The following is a 22,764-nucleotide window of genomic DNA, read 5'->3' on the forward strand; positions in this document are numbered from 1 at the left end:
AGGTCAGAGCGCAAAGTGATCACGTAGAAATACCTAAAATAACAGTGTCTCCCGCCAAGTACGTGGATCTGGTGAGAGATTTTGCTTGGAACTATGCAGCCCACATAACATAAATGTCATGCGTTTCTTTCTTCAAGACAATTTTCAGCGGCATTCTGCAGGAGCAATGAAGACGCTTACGTAGCGTTTTCGATGGGAACTCTTTGTTCATCCACAATACGGCTCTTAATTGGTTCCCTCCGTTGTTCATCTCTGCACGCGAGAATCACTGGCTGCGAAGACAACATTATGGCACAAACAACGAAAGGCAGACCAGCTTAGAGGTTTGATGGAAAGCACAGGCGGCTGCTTTCTGTAAAGAGGGTACTGTAAAGTTTGTACAACGCCACGACAAATGTCTAAGCCGGAGCGGCGACCATTTAAAAAGGTAGCTGGAAGGTGTTCCTAACTGTTGCGAAAAGTTTTTTATTTTCACTGTGGTTTTCATTTCGCAACCGATCGAACCTTATCTTCCGAACAGCCCTCGTAAATCAGCATTACTGTCAGTTTTGCACAAGCTCTCTTACGTCGTGGTTCTCAACATTATAGAGTTCGTGATTACGAAAAACTGGCTACTACAGGGAATCTCATACAATATAATATCGTCCAGCTTTTCCACAAAACAGATGCCATGTGGCTACTACCATGACTATCAGTTTTTCATCGTTTGTTTATTTTAGTTACAATTAATACACTCCTGGAAATTGAAATAAGAACACCGTGAATTCATTGTCCCAGGAAGGGGAAACTTTATTGACACATTCCTGGGGTCAGATACATCACATGATCACACTGACAGAACCACAGGCACATAGACACAGGCAACAGAGCATGCACAATGTCGGCACTAGTACAGTGTATATCCACCTTTCGCAGCAATGCAGGCTGCTATTCTCCCATGAAGACGATCGTAGAGATGCTGGATGTAGTCCTGTGGAACGGCTTGCCATGCCATTTCCACCTGGCGCCTCAGTTGGACCAGCGTTCGTGCTGGACGTGCAGACCGCGTGAGACGACGCTTCATCCAGTCCCAAACATGCTCAATGGGGGACAGATCCGGAGATCTTGCTGGCCAGGGTAGTTGACTTACACCTTCTAGAGCACGTTGGGTGGCACGGGATACATGCGGACGTGCATTGTCCTGTTGGAATAGCAAGTTCCCTTGCCGGTCTAGGAATGGTAGAACGATGGGTTCGATGACGGTTTGGATGTACCGTGCACTATTCAGTGTCCCCTCGACGATCACCAGTGGTGTACGGCCAGTGTAGGAGATCGCTCCCCACACCATGATGCCGGGTGTTGGCCCTGTGTACCTCGGTCGTATGCAGTACTGATTGGGGCGCTCACCTGCAAGGCGCCAAACACGCATACGACCATCATTGGCACCAAGGCAGAAGCGACTCTCATCGCTGAAGACGACACGTCTCCATTCGTCCCTCCATTCACGCCTGTCGCGACACCACTGCAGGCGGGCTGCACGATGTTGGGGCGTGAGCGGAAGACGGCCTAACGGTGTGCGGGACCGTAGCCCAGCTTCATGGAGACGGTTGCGAATGGTCCTCGCCGATACCCCAGGAGCAACAGTGTCCCTAATTTGCTGGGAAGTGGCGGTGCGGTCCCCTACGGCACTGCGTAGGATCCTACGGTCTTGGCGTGCATCCGTGCGTCGCTGCGGTCCGGTCCCAGGTCGACGGGCACGTGCACCTTCCGCCGACCACTGGCGACAACATCGATGTACTGTGGAGACCTCACGCCCCACGTGTTGAGCAATTCGGCGGTACGTCCACCCGGCCTCCCGCATGCCCACTATACGCCCTCGCTCAAAGTCCGTCAACTGCACAAATGGTTCACGTCCACGCTGTCGCGGCATGCTACCAGTGTTAAAGACTGCGATGGAGCTCCGTATGCCACGGCAAACTGGCTGACACTGACGGCGGCGGTGCACAAATGCTGCGCAGCTAGCGCCATTCGACGGCCAACACCGCGGTTCCTGGTGTGTCCGCTGTGCCGTGCGTGTGATCATTGCTTGTACAGCCCTCTCGCAGTGTCAGGAGCAAGTATGGTGGGTGTGACACACCGGTGTCAATGTGTTCTTTTTTCCATTTCCAGGAGTGTAGTTACCCCAAATATATTTCATGTATTGAAGTATTAAAGCTTTTCTGTCGTAATATTTATACTCACAGTGTACCATGACTGATAAGAATTATTTTGTGTTAGTTACTAGCCGTAGTTTTATTTTGTGTACAATTAGGCACGTGACCGACTTATTGACGCTTATGTGTAATGCCCTGCAATGTTTGAGCCTCGAATTTCATGAAAATGTTCAGTTTTGCATATTACTGCACAGAATATCTAGGTTTTCAAAGTCAGTCAACAGTATCATAAACTGGCGTAAATAACAGAAAACGTACTCTGTAGTTATCTTATAAAGGTTTTTTTATTGTTTTAGCTCATCATCAGGTCCGATTCCGATAACAAGTAAAATTGTCGCTTTTCTAATATCGGCTATTTCTGTAGACCGGAATCACTTTAAAAAACTTTCACCACAACGAGTAACAGCTCAGTTTTTCAGCTCAGCGTGATTCAATCACAAAAATAAACGTAAACAGCCTTGTGATCACTGCCAAGGATTATGTGATCGTTTTGGCTGATCAGGTCCATCCCATAGTACAGTGTTCACTCTGCGAAGATGATGCTTTGTTCCAAGTCGACAGAGCCCCTGTTCACACCCCTCCCGTCGTCCAGCATTGGTTTTGTGAGCACCATGATGAACTGTCGCATCTGCCCTAACCAACACATCCACCAGATCCCAAAATTGTTGAGCCTTTGTGGTCTACTTCGGTGAGAGGGGTCCGTGATCGCTATCCATCTGCATCATCGTTACTTGAACTAGCCACTATCTTGCACGAAGAATGATACAAGATCCCTTTAAAAACTGTGCAGGATCTGTATTTGCACTACTGGCCATTAAAACTGCAACACCAAGAAAAATGCAGATGATAAACGGGTATTCGTTGGACAAATATATTATACTAGAACTGACATGCGATTACATTTTCACGCAATTTGGGTGCATAGATCCTGAGAAATCAGTACCCAGAACAACCACCTCTGGCCGTAATAACGGCCTTGATATGCCTGGGCATTGAGTAAAACAGAGCTTGGATGGCGCGTACAAGTACAGCTGCCCATGCTGCTTCAACACGATACCACAGTTCATCAAGAGTAGTGACTGGCGTATTGCGACGAGCCAGCTGCTTGGCCACCATTGACCAGACGTTTTCAGTTGGTGAGAGATCTGGAGAATGTGCTGGCTTTCTGTATCCAGGAAGGCCCGTACAGGACTTGCAACATGAGGTCGTGCATTATCCTGCTGAAATGTAGGGTTTCGCAGGGATCGAATGACGGGTACAGCCACCGATCGTAACACATCTTAAGTGTAACGTCCATCAGTTCGAACAAGAGGTGACTGAGACGTGTAACCAATGGCACCCCATACCATCACGCCGGGTGATACGCCAGTATGGCGATGACGCATACACGCTTCCAATGTGCGTTCACCGCGATGTCGCTAAACACGGATGCGACCATCACGATGCTGTAAACAGAACCTGGATTCATCCGAAAAATGACATTTTGCCATTCGTGCACCAAGGTTCATCGTTGAGTATACCATCGCAGGCCCTCCTGTCTGTGATGCAGCGTCAAGAGTAACCGCAGCCATGGTCTCCGAGCTGATAGTCCATGCTGCTGCAAACGTCGTCGAACTGTTCGTGCAGATGGTTGTTGTCTTGCAAACGTCCCCATCTGTTGACTCAGGGATCGAGACGTGGCTGCACGATCCGTTACAGCCATGCGGATAAGATGCCTCTCATCTCGACTGCTAGTGATACGAGGCCGTTGGGATCCAGCACGGCGTTCCGTATTACCCTCCTCAACCCACCGATTCGATACTCCGCTAACAGTAATTGGATCTCGACCAACGGGAGCAGCAATGTCGCGATACGATAAAACGCAATCGCGATAGGCTACATTCCGACCTTTATCATAGTCGGAAACGTGATGGTACGCATTTCTCCTCCTTACACGAGGCATCATAACAACGTTTCACCAGGCAACGCCGGTCAACTGCTGTTTGTGTATGAGAAATCGGTTGGAACCTTTCCTCATGTCAGCACGTTGTAGGTGTCACCACCGGCGCCAACCTTGTGTGAATGCTCTGAAAAGCTAATCATTTGCATTTCACAGCATCTTCTTCCTGTCGGTTAAATTTCGCTTCTGTAGCACGTCATCTTCGTGGTGTAGCAATTTTAATGGCCAGTAGTGTATCCATTCCGAGAGGACTATAAGCAGTTTTGAATACCGTTGGTTTCCCCGCACTGTATTACGCTTGATAATATGTTGTGGTTTTAAGTCCTCAGATTTTTGAACACCCCCTGTACGCCCGGACTTCAGTTCTCCACAGTTCTCATCCTTTATACGCCTTCTTGTTCTTTCCAACTGTTTATCAATAATTCGGCATTCCATACTAGTCCTATAGCGTAATCGCTATCCACCTACATCTTCGTTACCTGAACTGGCCACTACTTTGCAGGAAGAATGATACAAGATCTCCTTGAAAACCGTGCAGGACCTGTGTTTACCACTCCGATAAGACTGGAAGTTGTTTTGAAATCCAACGGTTTTCCAATATCGTATTGGACATGGTAATGTGTTTTGGTGTCTTCTTATTTTAGCCCAACCCGACTAATGTGCGCACCGAACCACAATGGAACTACGCAGTTTTCGCGTTAACAAACACTCAGAGATGAAGAAGTGAGAAGTAGACTTATTCTCTAGATGAAATTGGCACCTGAACTGCATTGTTACGCAACATATGCCGGTATAACAACAACAAAAGTTTTTTGGCTTTGGTGTCAACTCTGTGAGAGAATGAAAACGTTTCATGCACCCCTTACACGTCGTCTCCGTGGTGGCGCTGTCACACTGGCAAGTAATGCTTGCTACGTGTTACGCTCATATATAGTCGTGTATATACTTTGCACTGGCTCCTTTGTGTCGCAGCTGGCACGAGATGGGCGACTACGATCTGCCAGCGATGATCGACTACGTCCTCGCTGAGACGGGCCACTCAGACATATTCTACGCCGGCCACTCGCAAGGCACCACCTCCTTCTACGTGATGGCCTCCCTGCACCCAGAGTACAACGACAAGATCCGCGTCATGTTCAGCCTGGCGCCAGTCGCCTACATGAACCACATGACGAGTCCGTTGCTGCAGTTCATATCGCTGTTTGTCGACCAGCTGGAGGTGAGTCATCCTTCTGTCAGTCTGAACAGAATGCTACTGATTATTGGTAGATCTTTTCCTTCAAGTTGTTGTTATTAGCTATTATTCTTAAGTTCCCTAAGGACAAGCACTAACAGACGAAAAGCAGACATCTATCTAAATGAAAATCAAAGAAACTTAAGTGATGGGAACCCGCCCGGTTGGCCGTGCGGTCTAACGCACGGCTTTCCGGGCGGGAATGAGCGTCGAACCCGCCCGGCGGATTTATGTCGAGGTTCGGTGAGCCGGCCAGTCTATGGGTGGTTTTCAGGCGATTTTCCATCTGCCTCGGCGAATGCGGGCTGGTTCCCCTTGTTCCGCCTCAGCTACACTATGTCGGCGATTGCTGCGCCAACAAGATATCCACGTACGCGTACACCACCATTCCTCTACCACGCGAACATAGGGGTTACACTCGTCTGGTGTGAGACATTCCCTGGGGGGTCCACCGGGGGCCGAACCGCACAATAACCCTGGGTTCGGTGTGGGGCGGCGGAGTGGTGAAGTGGACTGCGGTAGTCGTCGTGGGGTTGTGGACCACTGCGGTTGCGGCGGGGACGGAGCCTCTCAGTCGTTTCTAAGTTCCTGGTTAACATAACATAACATAACGCAAGTGATGGGAGAAGTTACAATGCCAACACAAAAATAAGAAAACATTCCGTTTCACTGTCGCTGTGTAGCGTCATACTACAGTAAAGTATAAGTAATTGACCGATCACTGAGACTACCTGCTGTCTCACGCGGGCATTTATTGCTCTCTGAGTGTATCAAGCAGCTGTGCTATGCAGAACACATTGGCAGATACGCTTGCATACACTAGCCTTAAACAATTTTAGAGAAAACTCACACCACAGTTGTCGTATCATCGCCGGCCGGGCTGGCCGAGCGGTTCTAGGCGCTACAGTCTGGAACCGCGCGACGGCTACGGTCGCAGGTTCGAATCCTGCCTCGGACATGGATGTGTGTGATGTCCTTAGGTTAGTTAGGTTTAAGTAGTTCTGGGTTCTAGGGGACTGATGACGTCAGAATTTAAGTCCCATAATGCTCAGAGCCATTTGAACCATTTTTTGTCGTATCATCAAAGAAATTTATTTCAAACGGCGGAACATATTCATTCCTTGCACAGATTTTTGGTTACTACTATACATGGGCCGAAGAATGAAAATACTCTTTTGGTGTATAGTGGACCTGAAGATGGCGTAAGTGTTGTCCCAAAACTAGTCGTTTGAAATAAACTTCTTTCATGATGCGGCTGTGGTGACGCGTTTTCCTTACTTATATCATAGCCGCTTCCCGAGTCCGTGAGAAAGATGGACTTCCACAAGTTAAATATTTTTGTCTTCGATACATTGCGCCAAAGAAGAATGAAAAACATCTCCAACCCTTCAATCCAAACCGAGGTTTTTGAGATGTTTTCCTGAAGACAAATGCCGCAACTGGAAATACCTTACCAAATATTTCCATTTTGGGATCCCGTGTTCCAATCTCCGTTTCCTTGCGTATTGCTGGGAATATCCGATCTTTACGATTGGCAGGGATCTCATAAACTGCCTTGATCACTAGGACCAAGTAGAAAGGTAAAGAAAACAGGAAATGACACTGAATGAAGATGACACTGTGTTGTAAGAATAAACGCCATTATTCGTATCACAAGTGTTACACTAGAATTCTTAAAAACTGAGCGACAACCAGTGCACAACAGTTGTGCTACATGCACTGACGCCAGCAGGGCCACATTCGATCAAATCGTTAAATTTCACATCCGTCCGTACAGTTTATTGTTTTGTGCATGAATACTACAATCATGGTCAGCTGAGTTAGACACTTACTCTGCGGCGTACAGCGCCTCGTTTCACCCCACATCTATGTCTACGTCCATAATTATACACTGCATGCCACCTTATGGTGTGAGGCAGAGGGTACTTAATGCATCACTGTCACTCCCTCTCACCCTTTTTCCGTTCCATTCACGAATGGTGCGCGGAAAAAAATATAATTGGTAAGCCGCCGTGTAAGCTTTAATCCTTCTGATTTTACCTTCGTGACCTTTTCATCACATTGTGATGCACAATGCTTCTCCTGCAGTGTCTCTCACTGGAGCTAGATGAGTATATCCTGACGCTTTCGAGCTTGCTAAACAAACCTGTGACGAAAGACACTGCTCTTCTGTGTATCTTTCCTGTTTCCTCCACTAATCGAATCTGGTAATGGTTACAGACCGAGGACCAGTACACCACTATCACTCCAACGAGGGCTCTGTAAGTTACCCCTTTTGTCAAAAAATGGTTCAAATGGCTCTAAGCAATATGGGACTTAACATCTGAGGTCATCAGTCCCCTAGACTTAGAACTACTTAAACCTAACTAACCTAAGGACATCACACACATCCATGCCCGAGGCAGAATTCGAACCTATGACCGTAGCAGCCGTCCGGTTCCGGACTAAAGTGCCTAGAACCGAACGGCCACAACGGCCGGCCCCCTTTTGTCGCAAAGCCTACAACGAATCCTTCTGCATTTGTGAGGTGTCGGTTGAACATTTGTCATACGCCTGAAATGGTACGAGATATGAACCCGGAGAAGCACACAGTGAACAGGTCACTCTCCATGAGATCATATGAAATGAAAAAGCGAAGTCGCACAACGGGTAACTAATTAAACATCTGAATTAAACATCAAAGCCGAGTACCCCAACTTACGTAGTTAAACTGATAAATGTTTTGATCTAACTACTAAATGAAATTAAAGGTCACTATAACAATAGTATTTATTGCTAGATGCATTACTGTGGTTCTAGCCAATAAGTAAAGAATACAAATAATTATAAAAGGGAACAACGATGCAGAAACATGTACGAAAGACCATAGCACAGATGGGTAGATTTGAGATTAAAAATTATACAAAACCTGTGTCCACGGAAATCGCCAATGATTGCTAAATAAGTTGATAGCTTAATAGGAAGACCCAGAAAAGTGCTTAGAAGCATCAGTTCTCTTGCCTAAGTGCAAATTGAGTGACGGTAGCTGGCAGTATGCAATAATTCAGAAAAACGAAACTCTGACATGAAACAAATAGCTTTCCTCATCAAGACGTAAAGAGATGTGGCTCATGCTTACCACTCTGCTGACACTCAGGTGCAGACGATTGTTAAAATTGTGGCTGAGAACTCAGTGTTCAGCTGCAACATCTGTCATCAGCAGATCTAGGACGAAGAGACGTACCGTATCGTGCCCTAAAACGAAGTACTTTTCCCCTCTCCTCCACAAATCGTAGCTGCTTCTGCCAGCACCGGAATCTTAGTAGCCAAAAGCAATATACTTTCCGAGTTCTGACCAATGAAAAGTTCATAATAAGTTCAACAATTTCCGTTCCCCTAACGAAACTGCAGTGGTTACCCAATACTGCTTAGTTCGCTCTTAGAGTGGGGCAGTAGACAGAATTTCTCTGCCACTACATGTGTGTTTTCTCTGCAAGTCCGCACTTGCGAGTCTCGAACGCCACTACGAAATTAATTGTCATGAGGTAGCCATGGGTCTCCTTCCAAAATTTAAACATCTACACTTGCAGCTTCCTCCGGTCCCCAACAGCTATGTCCCAAGCCGAGTGCCTCGTGTTTTTCTATTCCCTTCACATATCGTATCTTTTCTAAAAGGCATTCCTTAAACTCCTGCCATAATGAAAGTTTACAACGTGCTGGATAACTTTGGTCTGCCACTCACACGGTGATCGTCCAGGGTCCTCGTATCTGTCGAAGAAACAGCACCTGGTTCCTCCCATGTACCTAACTGAATCCTGCCTTTCAGTAGAAACATTTTTATTTCTGCGTGCCAGGCTCTCATAACCAACAAGCCATCCCAAGTGGCAGAAAAGCACTATAACGACCTATCACTTACAAAATTTAAGGAAAATAGTGCTACATAGATCTGCAATCATTGGTGTTAGATTTAATTGTGTGCGTACTGTCATGCAGCGTTAATAGTTTAAATGGATTGAGTATCCTCATATGAATTATGGTTTCTTAATGAGGTTATGGAGTAGTTTTGGAAAAACTGTCCAATAAAACCTTCCTTACGATTATTTTTCATGAGTTGCTCCACTTTAAAATGATCCATATGCACACTGTGTTTAGTGGATTTGACTTCCTCCAGTGATTGTTCAGCTATTGTCTAATCAAACAATAACGGGTCGTTCAGCCTATTTATGGCGATATATTACATTCGTTTACGCTGAAAGTCAGCTGCCAGTCCCTACACCAAACATCGGTTCTCTGTAGCTCTTCTTGCATTCGCTATAACTCTCTAGTGCTGTTACCTCTCTGCCAATAACAGCATCATCTACAAACGTGCTCATAGAGCTTCCGACATTATCCACTAGGTCATTTGTATAGCGTGATAGAATAGAACGTCTTTGGAGTAAAAGACATTAATGTGTGGTTATTTTAATTAAGTCTCTAGTCAGAAGTAAGAATATGAAAAAAATAATTCCCGCCGTTTCGTTTTACAACACAGGGAGGGGTGGGAAATATAGTATTATTCGTAAATACCTCTGGGTTTCAGAAGATGGCTGTATAAAAACTACTAGACGTAAAGAAAACAGATACACATTAATGGACATAGCATTTCTACAATTTTGTAACTCATATTGCAGGTGCTCAGTTCGAGCACCATTTGTGACATGGCAAATGTCAATACGCACGTGCAATTCATTGACACAAATTGTCTGGTAAGGTACGACCTCGCATCTTGCTTTACAAATTTGTTCAATGAATTGCCTATTTACAGTTTTAAACTGATTTGATGCGACAATACGGCGCAGAGAAGAGGATAAACAATAAAATCTGAAGACAGCATAACCTACAGGCGCATGAAATTGTTATAAGAATTCTGAAAACCATTAGCAGCCTTCACTTTACTACTGGTACACCGATACATAGCAACAACACGCAGCAAATTCCTACTGGTTCTCTGATCGTGGAACACATATTCTCAATGGTAGCGAAATTGTTGAGTGCTCTAATGCTGGTAGTCCTACGTCCTTACTAAACTCTGTACCGTCTGTCAAACACAGATGATATGGACGACAGGAGGGCATAAAACACACACATACACACACCAAAAAGCGTTTTAGTAATATTTATATTTATAAGCAGACCAGCTCCCAAATTTCTCAGTTAACTTTCAGCCTATAGAGTGGCACGGAATCTGAAGGCCTCGAGAACGGGAAGAAGTAAGAACTACTAGCTATAACACAGGATGTTCTCCTGCTGCTTGCCTCAGCCCATGCCCACATGGATTGTCTTACGGCATGACCTCCTGCGGGTAACATTCCAACTAGGAAATGACATACATTCACGTCCTGACGGTACAACAAATCCGAAAAAGGTCGTTTGTCCACAGATGGAACCGCCATACCGCGGGAAGTTGAGGAAGGCAAGGCAGGAAGCGAAAGACCCCCCAGTAAGAAAAATATAACAAAAAAGAATAATAAGTGATTCTATGGCTGATCATGAAAGATTAGTGTTAGAGGATGAACAATAAATATATATAATTTTACATCACATATTTCTGCATGACTTCATAAACACTTAGAGCGTGAAACACTGCCGCATCATGCATGAGGTTTTAATGTATTAATTCTTGATTACATCTACATCTACATCTACATCTACATCTACATTGATACTCCGCAAGCCACCCAACGGTGTGTGGCGGAGGGCACTTTACGTGCCACTGTCATTACCTCCCTTTCCTGTTCCAGTCGCGTATGGTTCGCGGGAAGAACGACTGTCTGAAAGCCTCCGTGCGCGCTCTAATCTCTCTAATTTTACATTCGTGATCTCCTCGGGAGGTATAAGTAGGGGGAAGCAATATATTCGATACCTCATCCAGAAACGCACCCTCTCGAAACCTGGCGAGCAAGCTACACCGCGATGCAGAGCGCCTCTCTTGCAGAGTCTGTCACTTGAGTTTATTAAACATCTCCGTAACGCTATCACGGTTACCAAATAACCCTGTGACGAAACGCGCCGCTCTTCTTTGGATCTTCTCTATCTCCTCCGTCAGACCGATCTGGTACGGATCCCACACTGATGAGCAATACTCAAGTATAGGTCGAACGAGTGTTTTGCAAGCTACCTCCTTTGTTGATGGACTACATTTTCTAAGCACTCTCCCAATGAATCTCAACCTGGTACCCGCCTTACCAACAATTAATTTTATATGATCATTCCACTTCAAATCGTTCCGCACGCATACTCCCAGATACTTTACAGAAGTAACTGCTACCAGTGTTTGTTCCGCTATCATATAATCATACAATAAAGGATCCTTCTTTCTATGTATTCGCAATACAATTTGTCTATGTTAAGGGTCAGTTGCCACTCCCTCCACCAAGTGCCTATCCGCTGCAGATCTTCCTGCATTTCGCTGCAATTTTCTAATGCTGCAACTTCTGTGTATACTACAGCATCATCCGCGAAAAGCCGCATGGAACTTCCGACACTATCTACTAGGTCATTTATATATATTGTGAAAAGCAATGGTGCCGTAACACTCCCCTGTGGCACGCCAGAGGTTACTTTAACGTCTGTAGACGTCTCTCCATTGATAACAACATGCTGTGTTCTGTTTGCTAAAAACTCTTCAATCCAGCCACACAGCTGGTCTGATATTCCGTAGGCTCTTACTTTGTTTATCAGGCGACAGTGCGGAACTGTATCGAACGCCTTCCGGAAGTCAAGAAAAATAGCATCTACCTGGGAGTCTGTATCTAATATTTTCTGGGTCTCATGAACAAATAAAGCGAGTTGGGTCTCACACGATCGCTGTTTCCGGAATCCATGTTGATTCCTACATAGTAGATTCTGGGTTTCCAGAAATGACATGATACGCGAGCAAAAAATATGTTCTAAAATTCTACAAGAGATCGACGTCAGAGATATAGGTCTATAGTTTTGCGCATCTGCTCGACGACCCTTCTTGAAGACTGGGACTACCTGTGCTCTTTTCCAATCATTTGGAACCTTCCGTTCCTCTAGAGACTTGCGGTACACGGCTGTTAGAAGGGGGGCAAGTTCTTTCGCGTACTCTGTGTAGAATCGAATTGGTATCCCAACAGGTCCAGTGGACTTTCCTCTATTGAGTGATTCCAGTTGCTTTTCTATTCCTTGGACACTTATTTCGATGTCAGCCATTTTTTCGTTTGTGCGAGGATTTAGAGAAGGAACTGCAGTGCGGTCTTCCTCTGTGAAACAGCTTTGGAAAAAGGTGTTTAGTATTTCAGCTTTACGCGTGTCATCCTCTGTTTCAATGCCATCATCATCCCGTAGTGTCTGGATATGTTGTTTCGAGCCACTTACTGATTTAACGTAAGCCCAGAACTTCCTAGGATTTTCTGTCAAGTCGGTACATAGAATTTTACTTTCGAATTCAATGAACGCTTCACGCATAGCCCTCCTTACGCTAACTTTGACATCGTTTAGCTTCTGTTTGTCTGAGAGGTTTTGGCTGCGTTTAAACTTGGAGTGGAGCTCCCTTTGCTTTCGCAGTAGTTTCCTAACTTTGTTGTTGTACCACGGTGGGTTTTTCCCGTCCCTCACAGTTTTACTCGGCACGTACCTGTCTAAAACGCATTTTACGATTGCCTTGAACTTTTTCCATAAACAATCAACATTGTCAGTGTCGGAACAGAAATTTTCGTTTTGATCTGTTAGGTAGTCTGAAATCTGCCTTCTATTACTCTTGCTAAACAGATAAACCTTCCTCCCTTTTTTATATTCCTATTAACTTCCATATTCGGGGATGCTGCAACGGCCTTATCATCACTGATTCCCTGTTCTGTACATACAGAGTCGAAAAGTTCGGGTCTGTTTGTTATCAGTAGGTCCAAGATGTTATCTCCACGAGTCGGTTCTCTGTTTAATTGCTCGAGGTAATTTTCGGATAGTGCACTCAGTATAATGTCACTCGATGCTCTGTCCCTACCACCCGTCCTAAACATCTGAGTGTCCCAATCTAGATCTGGTAAATTGAAATCTCCACCTAAGACTATAACATGCTGAGAAAATTTATGTGAAATGTATTCCAAATTTTCTCTCAGTTGTTCTGCCACTAATGCTGCTGAGTCGGGAGGTCGGTAAAAGGAGCCAATTATTAACCTAGTTCGGTTGTTTAGTGTAACCTCCACCCATAATAATTCACAGGAACTATCCACTTCTACTTCACTACAGGATAAACTACCACTAACAGCGACGAACACTCCACCACCGGTTGCATGCACTCTATCCTTTCTAAACACCGTCTGTACCTTTGTAAAAATTTCGGCAGAATTTATCTCTGGCTTAAGCCAGCTTTCTGTACCTATAACGATTTCAGCTTCGGTGCTTTCTATCAGCGCTTGAAGTTCCGGTACTTTACCAACGCAGCTTCGACAGTTGACAATTACAATACCGATTGCTGCTTGGTCCCCGCATGTCCTGACTTTGCCCCGCACCCGTTGAGGCTGTTGCCCTTTCTGTACTTGCCCAAGGCCATCTAACCTAAAAAACCGCCCAGCCCACGCCACACAACCCCTGTTACCCGTGTAGCCGCTTGTTGCGTGTAGTGGACTCCTGACCTATCCAGCGGAACCCGAAACCCCACCAGCCTATGGCGCAAGTCGAGGAATCTGCAGCCCACACGGTCGCAGAACCGTCTCAGCCTCTGATTCAGACCCTCCACTCGGCTCTGTACCAAAGGTCCGCAGTCAGTCCTGTCGACGATGCTGCAGATGGTGAGCTCTGCTTTCATCCCGCTAGCGAGACTGGCAGTCTTCACCAAATCAGATAGCCGCCGGAAGCCAGAGAGGATTTCCTCCGATCCATAGCGACACACATCATTGGTGCCGACATGAGCGACCACCTGCAGATGGGTGCACCCTGTACCCTTCATGGCATCCGGAAGGACCCTTTCCACATCTGGAATGACTCCCCCCAGTATGCACACGGAGTGCACATTGGTTTTCTTCCCCTCTCTTGCTGCCATTTCCCTAAGGGGCCCCATTACGCGCCTGACGTTGGAGCTCCCAACTACCAGTAAGCCCACCCTCTGCAACTGCCCGGATCTTGCAGACTGAGGGGCAACCTCTGGAATAGGACAAGCAGCCATGTCAGGCCGAAGATCAGTATCAGCCTGAGACAGAGCCTGAAACCGGTTCGTCAGACAAACTGGAGAGGCTTTCCGTTCAGCCCTCCGGAATGTTCAATTTTTTGGTCCTGTCCTCCTCAGTTGCGCGTAATACTACGGTATGTTGATGATTTTCACTTATGGACCGTCTGACAGCAACTGAATGAAACACAATGTTAGTGCCATACGCGTTTCGCCTTTATTTTCTGCAAGGCATCATCAGTGGCAGGTTGCGTAGACAGTTTCTTACATATTACGCTCCTGTTGCATTTTTGGTCTTGTTCTTCTTCCTATGAGCGCCAATTTGCTGTTTTTTCTGCATTCCACAGCACTATGCACTGAACGCTTTTTTTTTTAATGCAATGTTTTGGTTTTGCATTAAAAAAAGCGTTCAGTGCATAGTGCTGTGGAATGCAGAAAAAACAGCAAATTGGCGCTCATAGGAAGAAGAACAAGACCAAAAATGCAACAGGAGCGTAATATGTAGGAAACTGTCTACGCAACCTGCCACTGATGATGCCTTGCAGAAAATAAAGGCGAAACGCGTATGGCACTAACATTGTGTTTCATTCAGTTGCTGTCAGACGGTCCATAAGTGAAAATCATCAACATACCTCCGGAATGTCTTTCGCCCCCTGCCACACCTTGAAACGACCTCCCACTCTACCACAGGTGATGGATCAGCCTCAATGCGGGCAGTATCCCGGGCAACCACAGTCGTAGTCCGATCAGGGGATGCGTGGCACGAGCTGGTCGTCCTCGACAAACTCCCATCCAGACCCCCACAGTGATGCCCATTGGCAACAGCCTCAAGCTGTGTGACCGAAGCCAACACTGCCTGAAGCTGGGAGCAAAGGGATGCCAACTCAGCCTGCATCCGAACACAGCAGTTGCAGTCCCTATCCATGCTAAAAACTGTTTTGCAAAAAACGTCTGAACTAATCTACAGAGAGCGCAAACAAATCGACAAAATTTAAACGGTTATTAAAATACAAGATTGCCTAGTAAATGCAGTAATGCTGCTACTTGCGCACTGCTGACACTGCTCGGCGGCGGAAGGAGACTAAGCGAAATTATACTATTCAGGTACTAAAACGCGATGCTACACTCTCAAATACTATAAAACGCCCGAAATTTATGAATTAAACAATGCAAGTACCAAAAACACGCAAAGAAATTAAGAATTATACTATGTAACAAACGAGTGAGCTAGGAGTATACGACTTGCTGCTCAGCTGCTTATCCAACGGCGGCAGGGAGCACACTGACTGTGACCAACCGACACTGGCCGTTCAAAAACAAAAACAGTAGACAAACGACTACGCGAATTTACACTATTCAGGTACTAAAACGCGATGCTACAACTCTCAAATACTATAATACGCCCGAAATTTATGAATTAAACAATGCAAGTACCAAAAACACGCAAAGAAATCCAACGGCGACAGGGAGCACACTGACTGTGACCAACCGACACTGGCCGTTCAAAAACAAAAACAGTAGACAAACGACTACGCGAATTTACACTATTCAGGTACTAAAACGCGATGCTACAACTCTCAAATAGTATAATACGCCCGAAATTTATGAATTAAACAATGCAAGTACCAAAAACACGCAAAGAAATCCAACGGCGACAGGGAGCACACTGACTGTGACCAACCGACACTGGCCGTTCAAAAACAAAAACAGTAGACAAACGACTACGCGAATTTACACTATTCAGGTACTAAAACGCGATGCTACAACTCTCAAATAGTATAATACGCCCGAAATTTATGAATTAAACAATGCAAGTACCAAAAACACGCAAAAAAATCCAACGGCGACAGGGAGCACACTGACTGTGACCAACCGACACTGGCCGTTCAAAAACATAAACAGTAGACAAACGACTACGCGAATTTACACTATTCAGGTACTAAAACGCGATGCTACAACTCTCAAATACTATAATACGCCCGAAATTTATGAATTAAACAATGCAAGTACCAAAAACACGCAAAGAAATTAAGAATTAAACTATGTAACAAACGAGTGAGCTAGGAGTATACGACTTGCTGCTCAGCTGCTTATCCAACGGCGGCAGGGAGCACACTGACTGTGACCAACCGACACTGGCCGTTCAAAAACAAAAACAGTAGACAAACGACTACGCGAATTTACACTATTCAGGTACTAAAACGCGATGCTACAACTCTCAAATACTATAATACGCCCGAAATTTATGAATTAAACAATGCAAGTACCAAAAACACGCAAAGAAATTAAGAATTATACTATGTAACAAATCGACAAAATTTAAACGGTTATTAAAATACAAGATTGCCTAGTAAATGCAGTAATGCTGCTACTTGCGCACTGCTGACACTGCTCGGCGGCGGAAGGAGACTAAGCGAAATTACACTATTCAGGTACTAAAACGCGATGCTACACTCTCAAATACTATAAAACGCCCGAAATTTATGAATTAAACAATGCAAGTACCAAAAACACGCAAAGAAATTAAGAATTAAACTACGTAACAAACGAGTGAGCTAGGAGTATACGACTTGCTGCTCAGCTGCTTATCCAACGTCTTTACTACTAACTCTATTCACAATACTTTTCGCAGACAGTAGTCAGATATAACACTGGGTGCACCTACAAAATTATGTCATTGTACAGCATATAGTTCAGGAGACAGAACATCATAAAAAACTGAGCTGCGTGAAAATGAAACTGCAGGGCGAAATTCGCTAGACATACAGGGGAAGTAGGTGTACAAACAGGTGTAAAATGTGTTACAAGTACTTGAAACACAGGGTGCCACAGAAAAAGGGAACATTTCCACAATCCAATAAAACTAGAAGTGGTGAAGGAAAGAAATTGCATTCATAGTAATTGAAACATTACAACTTTGCCATTTGCGAAACATTGATGGCATTTGTCATTTTTAAGCAATTACGTCCTTTAGATGGCGTCCTCCTGTACGAATACATTCGTGAAATCTGTTGTTGAGATTCCTCATTGACCACTGCAACATCTCAGCTGGGGTACTGTGATTTGCGTCCCGAATTCTCTGTTCTAACTCCTCCAGGGTTCTTGGTCGAGTCGTGTAGACTTTGCTCTTGAGGTAGCTCCACAAGAAAAAACCACAAACGGATAAATCTGGCGATCTAGGGGGCCAGGGAATGTTACCGAATGGTGAGATCACACGGTTGCAAACAAGTCTCGCACATATGCCACTGATTGCCGTGCAGTATGTCATGCCGCTTCGTCCTGCTGAAACCAGGCTTCTTGACATTTGGAAAGTTATTCAATGCAGGTGTAACGAAAGTTCGTAACATCTCCACGTAACAATCGGCATTGACAGTTATTGTGTTTCCCCGTTCATTTGTGAAAAACTACTGTCCGATAATCCCATGTGATGAAACACCACACCATACTATCACTTTACCAGCGTGTAAAGGATGCTCATGAATTGTATTAGGATTTGTATTTGCCCAGTAACGGTAGTTCTGTTCGCCGGCCGGGGTGGCCGAGCGGTTCTAGGCGCTACGGTCTGGGACCGCGCGACCGCTACGGTCGCAGGTTCGAATCCTGCCTCGGGCATGGGTATGTGTGATGTCCTTAGGTTAGTTAGGTTTAAGTAGTTCTAAGTTCTAGGGGACTGATGACCTCAGACCTGGCTCAGAGCCATTTTGAATTTTTGATACTTCTGTTTATTCACATAAGTTGTGAGATGAAAACGTGCCTCATCCACATCCACAACTTGTTTAGAAACTCATCATCATTGTTTATTTTTATTATCATTTGTTGACAGAATCCTAATCGTAACCGATAATCGTTGTCCTTTAATTGTTGCACATCTGTAGTTTATACGGATGAAATTTTAAATTAGGATGAATAATTCTGTGAACACTCTCCCGGAACATTCCAACCACTGCTGCTTGCTTACGAATTGAACTCCGTGGGCTCCGTAAGACAGACTGGCGTACAACATCAAGGTTCGCTGGAGAACGCACACTTCTTGGTCGTACTGTTGGTTTCTTCTTGATGGCACATCCAGTCTCTTCAAAGACACTAATCCAACGTCTTATCTCGTGTTTCGACGGAACGGCATCATTACGTCCTAAATTATAAAAACGTTGAAACTCCCTCTGCGCCGCTACCAACCTATCTTTGTTTTTATAAAACATTTTTATGGCTAACGCAAGCTGTTGTCCGTTCCACTGATCCTTGGTTACTGAAATGGCGGACGGTTTACTCGCTGTCACGAACCTGCAGTGCTGCCAACTTCCCATGGCTGCCACTACTCATATCAAACATTCCCATTATTCTGTGTCACCCTGTATATCTTACATGTGCGCATGCGGGCAAAGCCACAGGTAAAAAAATGGAACCTTTTCAATCAAATTTGGTACACATGTTAGCTACAATCTCAGAAAGAGGTACTATAGGGGTAAGAACCAACGCCCTGAAGTGAACGTCATAATGTGGAGAGAGAAGGGAGGAGGAGGAGATGGACAGACAGAAAGAGGGAAGGAGATAGGAACAGATAGGAGGAGGAATATAAGGACAGAGATAAGGGAGGGAAATAGTCAGAGAGAGTGGAGAGAAGGAGATGGACTGAGAAAGGACGGAGACAAGGGAGCAAGAGATATGCAGAGAGAGGGGGAGGAGAAGGAGATGAACAGACAGAGCTGAGGAGGAAATGGACAGAGAAGAGGAGGAAATCGACACAGAAAGGGAAGGGGAGGAGATGAAGAGGGAGAGGGGGAGATGGACAGAGAAAGACAAGAGGAGGAAATGGATTGAGAGTAGGGGGTGGAGGAGGTGGACAGAGGGGGAGGGGGTGAAGGAGATGGACAGATAGGAGGTGAAGGAGGAGAGGGTCAGAGGGGGAAGGAGGAGATGTACTGACAGAAGATAGCAGTAATGTACATACCCAGGCAATGGCAGGTACTCACCTTGTAATAGATAAATGGGAGGTAAAGAAAGTGATCCTAAAGCTAATGAAAACGATGGGCTCGGATCAAATAACGTCTGAGGCACTGGAGACCTTAGGAAAGAATGCTATAACTATAATTACAAATCTGATCAATAGAATATATAACGCAGGCATAATGGTTACCTTACCAAAGAAACACAATCCAAATCAATGTACAAATTATAGACAATTAATTTTATATGTCATGTTACCAAAGCTGTGACCAGAATAGTGCTGAGAAGAACAGAAAGGAAAATAGAGGAGAACATAGAAGAAGATTTCTTAGGATTTAGAAAAGCAAGAGGGCCCAGAGATGCAATAGAGTGTCTGTGGATGATAGCGTAAAGAGTTTTGGAAAGCAACGGAGAAATGTATGTTTATTTTGTCGATTGAGAAAAAACATCTGACAGAATCGAGTGGTATATGCTGATAAATATTCTGAAAGATACTGGTATAGACTGAAAGGATGGAAGGTTGATAAAGGAACTCTACATGAGACAGAAAGTGGTAGTTCGAGACGTGCAAGACGTGCAGGAAGAGAGTCAACGAAGTTCTGGGAGGTACCAATAAGCATGTGGAGCCATGCCAAATCGACTACCGTATCCAGCTGCACTAGGTTTCTTGGTTGAGGATCCATTGCAAGAACAGCCCGACACTGCGAGCTGTGTGGCATGATGCATTGTTCTGCTGTTTAAATGTCATTGTGCCAAGGGAAATACAAAATGGGTGTAGGGGTGAACATTATCCCCAAGGATAGATGCATACTTTTGTTGATTTATTGTGGCTTCCAGAATGACGAGATCACCCATTGATCCCCACGAAAACATTCCGCAGACCATAAAGCTTCCTTCTCTGGCGTGAGCCCCACAGGCGACTGTTACAGGGCTGCACACGCCAACAGACATCTGTCTGAGGGAAGTTAATAGGAATATAAAAAAAGGGAGGAAGGTTTATCTGATCGGACTAAGACTGTGGTTGCCCGGGATACTGCCCACATTGAGGCTGATCCCTCACCTGTGGTAGAGTGGGAGGTCGTTTCAAGGTGTGGCAGGGGGCGAAAGGCATTCCGGAGGGCTGAACGGAAAGCCTCTCCAGTTTGTCTGACGAACCGGTTTCAGGCTCTGTCTCAGGCTGATACTGATCTTCGGCCTGACATGGCTGCTTGTCCTGTTCCAGAGGTTGCCCCTCAGTCTGCAAGATCCAGGCAGTCGCAGAGGGTGGGCTTACTGGTAGTTGGGAGCTCCAACGTCAGGCGCGTAATGGGGCCCCTTAGGGAAATGGCAGCAAGAGAGGGGAAGAAAACCAATGTGCACTCCGTGTGCATACTGGGGGGAGTCATTCCAGATGTGGAAAGGGTCCTTCCGGATGCCATGAAGGGTACAGGGTGCACCCATCTGCAGGTGGTCGCTCATGTCGGCACCAATGATGTGTGTCGCTATGGATCGGAGGAAATCCTCTCTGGCTTCCGGCGGCTATCTGATTTGGTGAAGACTGCCAGTCTCACTAGCGGGATGAAAGCAGAGCTCACCATCTGCAGCATCGTCGACAGGACTGACTGCGGACCTTTGGTACAGAGCCGAGTGGAGGGTCTGAATCAGAGGCTGAGACGGTTCTGCGACCGTGTGGGCTGCAGATTCCTCGACTTGCGCCATAGGCTGGTGGGGTTTCGGGTTCCGCTGGATAGGTCAGGAGTCCACTACACGCAACAAGCGGCTACACGGGTAACAGGGGTTGTGTGGCGTGGGCTGGGCGGTTTTTTAGGTTAGATGGCCTTGGGCAAGTACAGAAAGGGCAACAGCCTCAACGGGTGCGGGGCAAAGTCAGGACATGCGGGGACCAAGCAGCAATCGGTATTGTAATTGTCAACTGTCGAAGCTGCGTTGGTAAAGTACCGGAACTTCAAGCGCTGATAGAAAGCACCGAAGCTGAAATCGTTATAGGTACAGAAAGCTGGCTTAAGCCAGAGATAAATTCTGCCGAAATTTTTACAAAGGTACAGACGGCGTTTAGAAAGGATAGAGTGCATGCAACCGGTGGTGGAGTGTTCGTCGCTGTTAGTAGTAGTTTATCCTGTAGTGAAGTAGAAGTGGATAGTTCCTGTGAATTATTATGGGTGGAGGTTACACTAAACAACCGAACTAGGTTAATAATTGGCTCCTTTTACCGACCTCCCGACTCAGCAGCATTAGTGGCAGAACAACTGAGAGAAAATTTGGAATACATTTCACATAAATTTTCTCAGCGTGTTATAGTCTTAGGTGGAGATTTCAATTTACCAGATCTAGATTGGGACACTCAGATGTTTAGGACGGGTGGTAGGGACAGAGCATCGAGTGACATTATACTGAGTGCACTATCCGAAAATTACCTCGAGCAATTAAACAGAGAACCGACTCGTGGAGATAACATCTTGGACCTACTGATAACAAACAGACCCGAACTTTTCGACTCTGTATGTACAGAACAGGGAATCAGTGATGATAAGGCCGTTGCAGCATCCCCGAATATGGAAGTTAATAGGAATATAAAAAAAGGGAGGAAGGTTTATCTGTTTAGCAAGAGTAATAGAAGGCAGATTTCAGACTACCTAACAGATCAAAACGAAAATTTCTATTCCGACACTGACAATGTTGAGTGTTTATGGAAAAAGTTCAAGGCAATCGTAAAATGCGTTTTAGACAGGTACGTGCCGAGTAAAACTGGGAGGGACGGGAAAAACCCACCGTGGTACAACAACAAAGTTAGGAAACTACTGCGAAAGCAAAGGGAGCTCCACTCCAAGTTTAAACGCAGCCAAAACCTCTCAGACAAACAGAAGCTAAACGATGTCAAAGTTAGCGTAAGGAGGGCTATGCGTGAAGCGTTCATTGAATTCGAAAGTAAAATTCTATGTACCGACTTGACAGAAAATCCTAGGAAGTTCTGGTCTTACGTTAAATCAGTAAGTGGCTCGAAACAGCATATCCAGACACTACGGGATGATGATGGCATTGAAACACAGGATGACACGCGTAAAGCTGAAATACTAAACACCTTTTTCCAAAGCTGTTTCACAGAGGAAGACCGCACTGCAGTTCCTTCTCTAAATCCTTGCACAAACGAAAAAATGGCTGACATCGAAATAAGTGTCCAAGGAATAGAAAAGCAACTGGAATCACTCAATAGAGGAAAGTCCACTGGACCTGACGGGATACCAATTCGATTCTACACAGAGTATGCGAAAGAACTTGCCCCCCTTCTAACAGCCGTGTACCGCAAGTCTCT

General features: G+C 45.5%; 1 protein-coding gene across 1 annotated transcript in view; it reads left to right on the plus strand.

Annotated features, from left to right (window-relative positions):
- The window catches only part of LOC126412495 (lipase 3-like), an 86,025-nt gene that overhangs the window by 36,630 nt on the left and 26,631 nt on the right, over positions 1–22,764 (plus strand). The window contains exon 4 of the mRNA XM_050082113.1: positions 5,104–5,350. Coding sequence (XP_049938070.1) covers positions 5,104–5,350 — 247 coding nt within the window. The remainder of the gene's footprint in view (positions 1–5,103; positions 5,351–22,764) is intronic.

Source organism: Schistocerca serialis, chromosome 7 (assembly GCF_023864345.2).
Source record: "Schistocerca serialis cubense isolate TAMUIC-IGC-003099 chromosome 7, iqSchSeri2.2, whole genome shotgun sequence".
NCBI lineage: Eukaryota > Metazoa > Arthropoda > Insecta > Orthoptera > Acrididae > Schistocerca > Schistocerca serialis.